This window comes from Bison bison, unplaced genomic scaffold, assembly GCF_000754665.1.
Source record: "Bison bison bison isolate TAMUID 2011002044 unplaced genomic scaffold, Bison_UMD1.0 scf7180017864461, whole genome shotgun sequence".
NCBI classification, from domain to species: Eukaryota; Metazoa; Chordata; class Mammalia; order Artiodactyla; family Bovidae; genus Bison; species Bison bison.
Window position 1 is genome coordinate 5,160,923 of NW_011495023.1, and position 3,164 is coordinate 5,164,086.

Consider the following 3,164-nt stretch of genomic DNA (forward strand, 5'->3'; position numbering starts at 1 on the left):
CGGCGGCGGCGGCGGCGCGCCCTGGCGGCGGCGCCTTTGTGGCCAGGGCCCGGCCGACCCTCCTGCGCTTGGTCTTGAGGACGCGCTCAGTTTTGCAGGAGGTGTAGAGCGCTTCCACGTCTTCCCGGGAGATGAGCGTGCATTTGGCGGCGTGGAAGGCGATGCTGTTGATTGCCTTGAGTTTTCGCAACTCCTCCAGATCGCAGTGGTGCTTTTTCACTTTCAGATGATCCATGCGCTTGTGCACGGTCGTCCTCGGGATGTTTTTCAGCAGATCCGTGAAGACTTGGGAGAGGGCAAACATTTGCTTTCCTTTAATGATGAGGTAGCCGAGCCTCACGCCATCCACCTCTTCAAAACCTGACTTCAGGTCTCCCATGTCGGGCACTAAACGATCCCCACCATTTGCAGTAAATATATACGTGACGCATACATACACATGTATGTATGTTAATCCTCCACCAGATGCTGCGTGTGTCTCAAGGCATCCTGCTAATAAAATAACAAAGACTGTTATTCCCGGCGAAGGGAGTGCCAAACTCTAGGCGAAATTATTGGGGAAAAGAAAAAAAAAAAAACTATGAAATTACACTGACTTGATTCTTGCTTTTTTTTTTGGTTTTCGTTTTTTTAAAAAAGAGGGGAAAAACCATCCGGTTTCTGCTTTGCCAGTGTGTTGGTCTAAGTCCTCGCTGCAGATCAGTACCTGGGCCCCTCTATTCCTTCCTTCTCCATTGGAGCACTATGATAATGGAATGTGAAGGAGAAAGAGAAAAGACATGCAGCTGCTATTCCCGCCGCTGCTTTAGCTACAAATAAAATGACAGAGTGAAGTGAGCTCGTCCGGAGACACCTTCATCAATTAATTCCCCTAAAGCCAGCGCTGATTGGACACTCCTGACAGGTGATGCAATAAAAATTGATATTCCACCCCTTCCCCCCAAAATCTCCCACTAATTAGCATACCCTTATACTGCCACCTCCCCTCCCAAAGTAAATAATACAGTCGGTATATAAATCTTTCCATTAAACTATCGGAGCTCAGAAACAGCCTGACTCACAGACTTCATCAGAAGCAGTGTGTGTACGCTTAAAAAAAAAAAAAAAAGCCTTGTATATTCGCCTTTAAAGGAATATTGCCTATTTTTTGCTTTATTTGAATGTTACCGCTATAGCTATTATCATTTCAAAGAAAAGCATTTTTAAAACATTATCAAGCCTAAATAGATATATCCCACCCCCCTTTTCCTTTGGAAAATGGAGCTTAAGCGAAACGTGCAGAACAGCCTGGTATTTCCCTTATGGGAGTGGGGGAGCCCGGCTGGGAGCTCCAAAGTTAAATCCGCGCGGTGAACCATCCCAGTACAGACTTACGTTTTGAATTTCTCTCGATTTTCCTTGTTTCCCCCACCCCCCAAAATGCCTTTTTACAACCAGAAACAAAGTTATTTGACCAATGAAGCAGTTCAAGGCTCCAGCTCCGAAACACTGTAACAATTCAACTGAATTTTGGTTCTCTGCTGGGGGGTGGAGTGGGGAGGAGGTAGTTTCACGTCAGACCCATAACAAAGCATAGATAAGCCAGAAATGTGTACACTTTTCACAATTAAGCAGGCTGGATTGGAGGCAGGATGGTCCTAGAGTCCCCAGCACAGCCTTAGCCGGGGTCCTGTTCACAACAGGTCAGAATTCCATGGAGCAGATTGCTTCTGTAGCAAAGAAAAGAAAAGGTAAACCGCCCAAGGTGCTTCCAGAGGTTTTACGTAATAACGATGAAAAGAAAGTGCTGATGTATGATGCAGACTATTTCAGTGGTCTGTGATGCTTTTGGCTGGTAGTTTAAATGAATCTTCCACAACTCCCATTTTTTCCATGAAAGCCAAGCATCTGCTTTTTTTTTTTTAAAATCACTTTGGATGAATATCAATATTGTTTAACCTCTTCTTAGTCAAATTAAAGCATATTTTGGTGTCATTTTCAAGGATATCCAAAATATTGCCAAATGAGAGCAAAGGTCTTCCCAGTCGCATCACCACGATTCCAAGGCAGTTTGTTGGCTGCTTTGCAAAATTCGGCAAAATCTTCTTAACTGTTCGGTGTTTGGAACTACAGCATGAATGCAGCCCAGGCATTTATATGTTTCCTTGTTCTTCCAAAAATAGACACATCCGTGTGGTTAAAAGAATAAACGGATATTTCTAAGCCTGCAAGAAAAAAATTGTACAGTAATTTCTTCCTTCACATTCAAAAGTTCCAGCTTCCCCTGCTCTGGTCTGACTAGCACAAGCAGGTATGGCTCAAAGAGAGAGGGAGAGAGAGAGGGAGAGAGATTAAAAACCGAAGAGTCAGACACACAAAAAGGTAGTTTGCATGAAATCTCGGCCATGGTTCCCCACCCCCACCCTCATCTTTCTTGTAATTTCCCAGGAATTTTGAAGAGAATTGGGAATTTCAAGAAGTGCATCCGGAAATTAAGGAAGTCTATTTAAGAGAGTCTGTAACTCAGAGGTTGGGATTTGAAAAGTCAGCCCTGGACTACTGTTGCACTCAGCACAGATGTAATCGCCGCTCTTCAACTTAATCAATGTGTGTACAAACCGCGATGTCTAGTTCTTGCCTTTGAAATCTAAGGCTAGCATTTCCATCCAAGAAATCAGAGCTACAGCAAATTACATTTTTGTCCCTTGAATGAGAGAAGGATCATTGAATGGATCTCGTGATATTTCAGGCTTTAAACGTAACCGAGAGGCAGCAATGAACAATGCCTCGTCACAGCTAATACCATCCACCGAGTTGGCTTTCTTTTGCATCTGGATGTATCACACCGCGTATTTCTTTCACTTTCGCAGGAGGCAAAATGCAAGAGGTTTAAACAGAAAGCAAAGTTTCCAGGAAAAGCAGATGCTGGTGTTTGTTTTTGAAAGTAGAATGAGCAGAGTCTTTCTATTGCCAGCGACAATAATGTCGTTTTAAAATTTCTCCTGATGCACTTATATACTGCCAGCCCTCTTCCTCTCACCCCACCCCGTTCAATTCCCCTCCCCCAGCTTTAAGATTTCCACCAAAGAGTCAAACAGCCAAGAAATAGTAAACTCAGAAAAAGCCTTTGAGAACACATTACAAAAGGTTGGCTAGAGCGTCTTTTTTTTTTTTTTAATTTGGCC

General features: G+C 43.7%; 1 protein-coding gene across 1 annotated transcript in view; it reads right to left on the reverse strand.

Moving 5' to 3' along the window:
* Positions 1–2,097, reverse strand: part of SKIDA1 (SKI/DACH domain containing 1) — a 5,236-nt gene extending 3,139 nt beyond the window's left edge. The window contains exons 1-2 of the mRNA XM_010860057.1: positions 1,375–2,097; positions 35–492 (exon numbers count right to left, since the gene is read on the reverse strand). Coding sequence (XP_010858359.1) covers positions 35–379 — 345 coding nt within the window. The 5' untranslated portion in view covers positions 380–492; positions 1,375–2,097. The remainder of the gene's footprint in view (positions 1–34; positions 493–1,374) is intronic.
* Between the last annotated feature and the right edge of the window lie 1,067 nt (positions 2,098–3,164).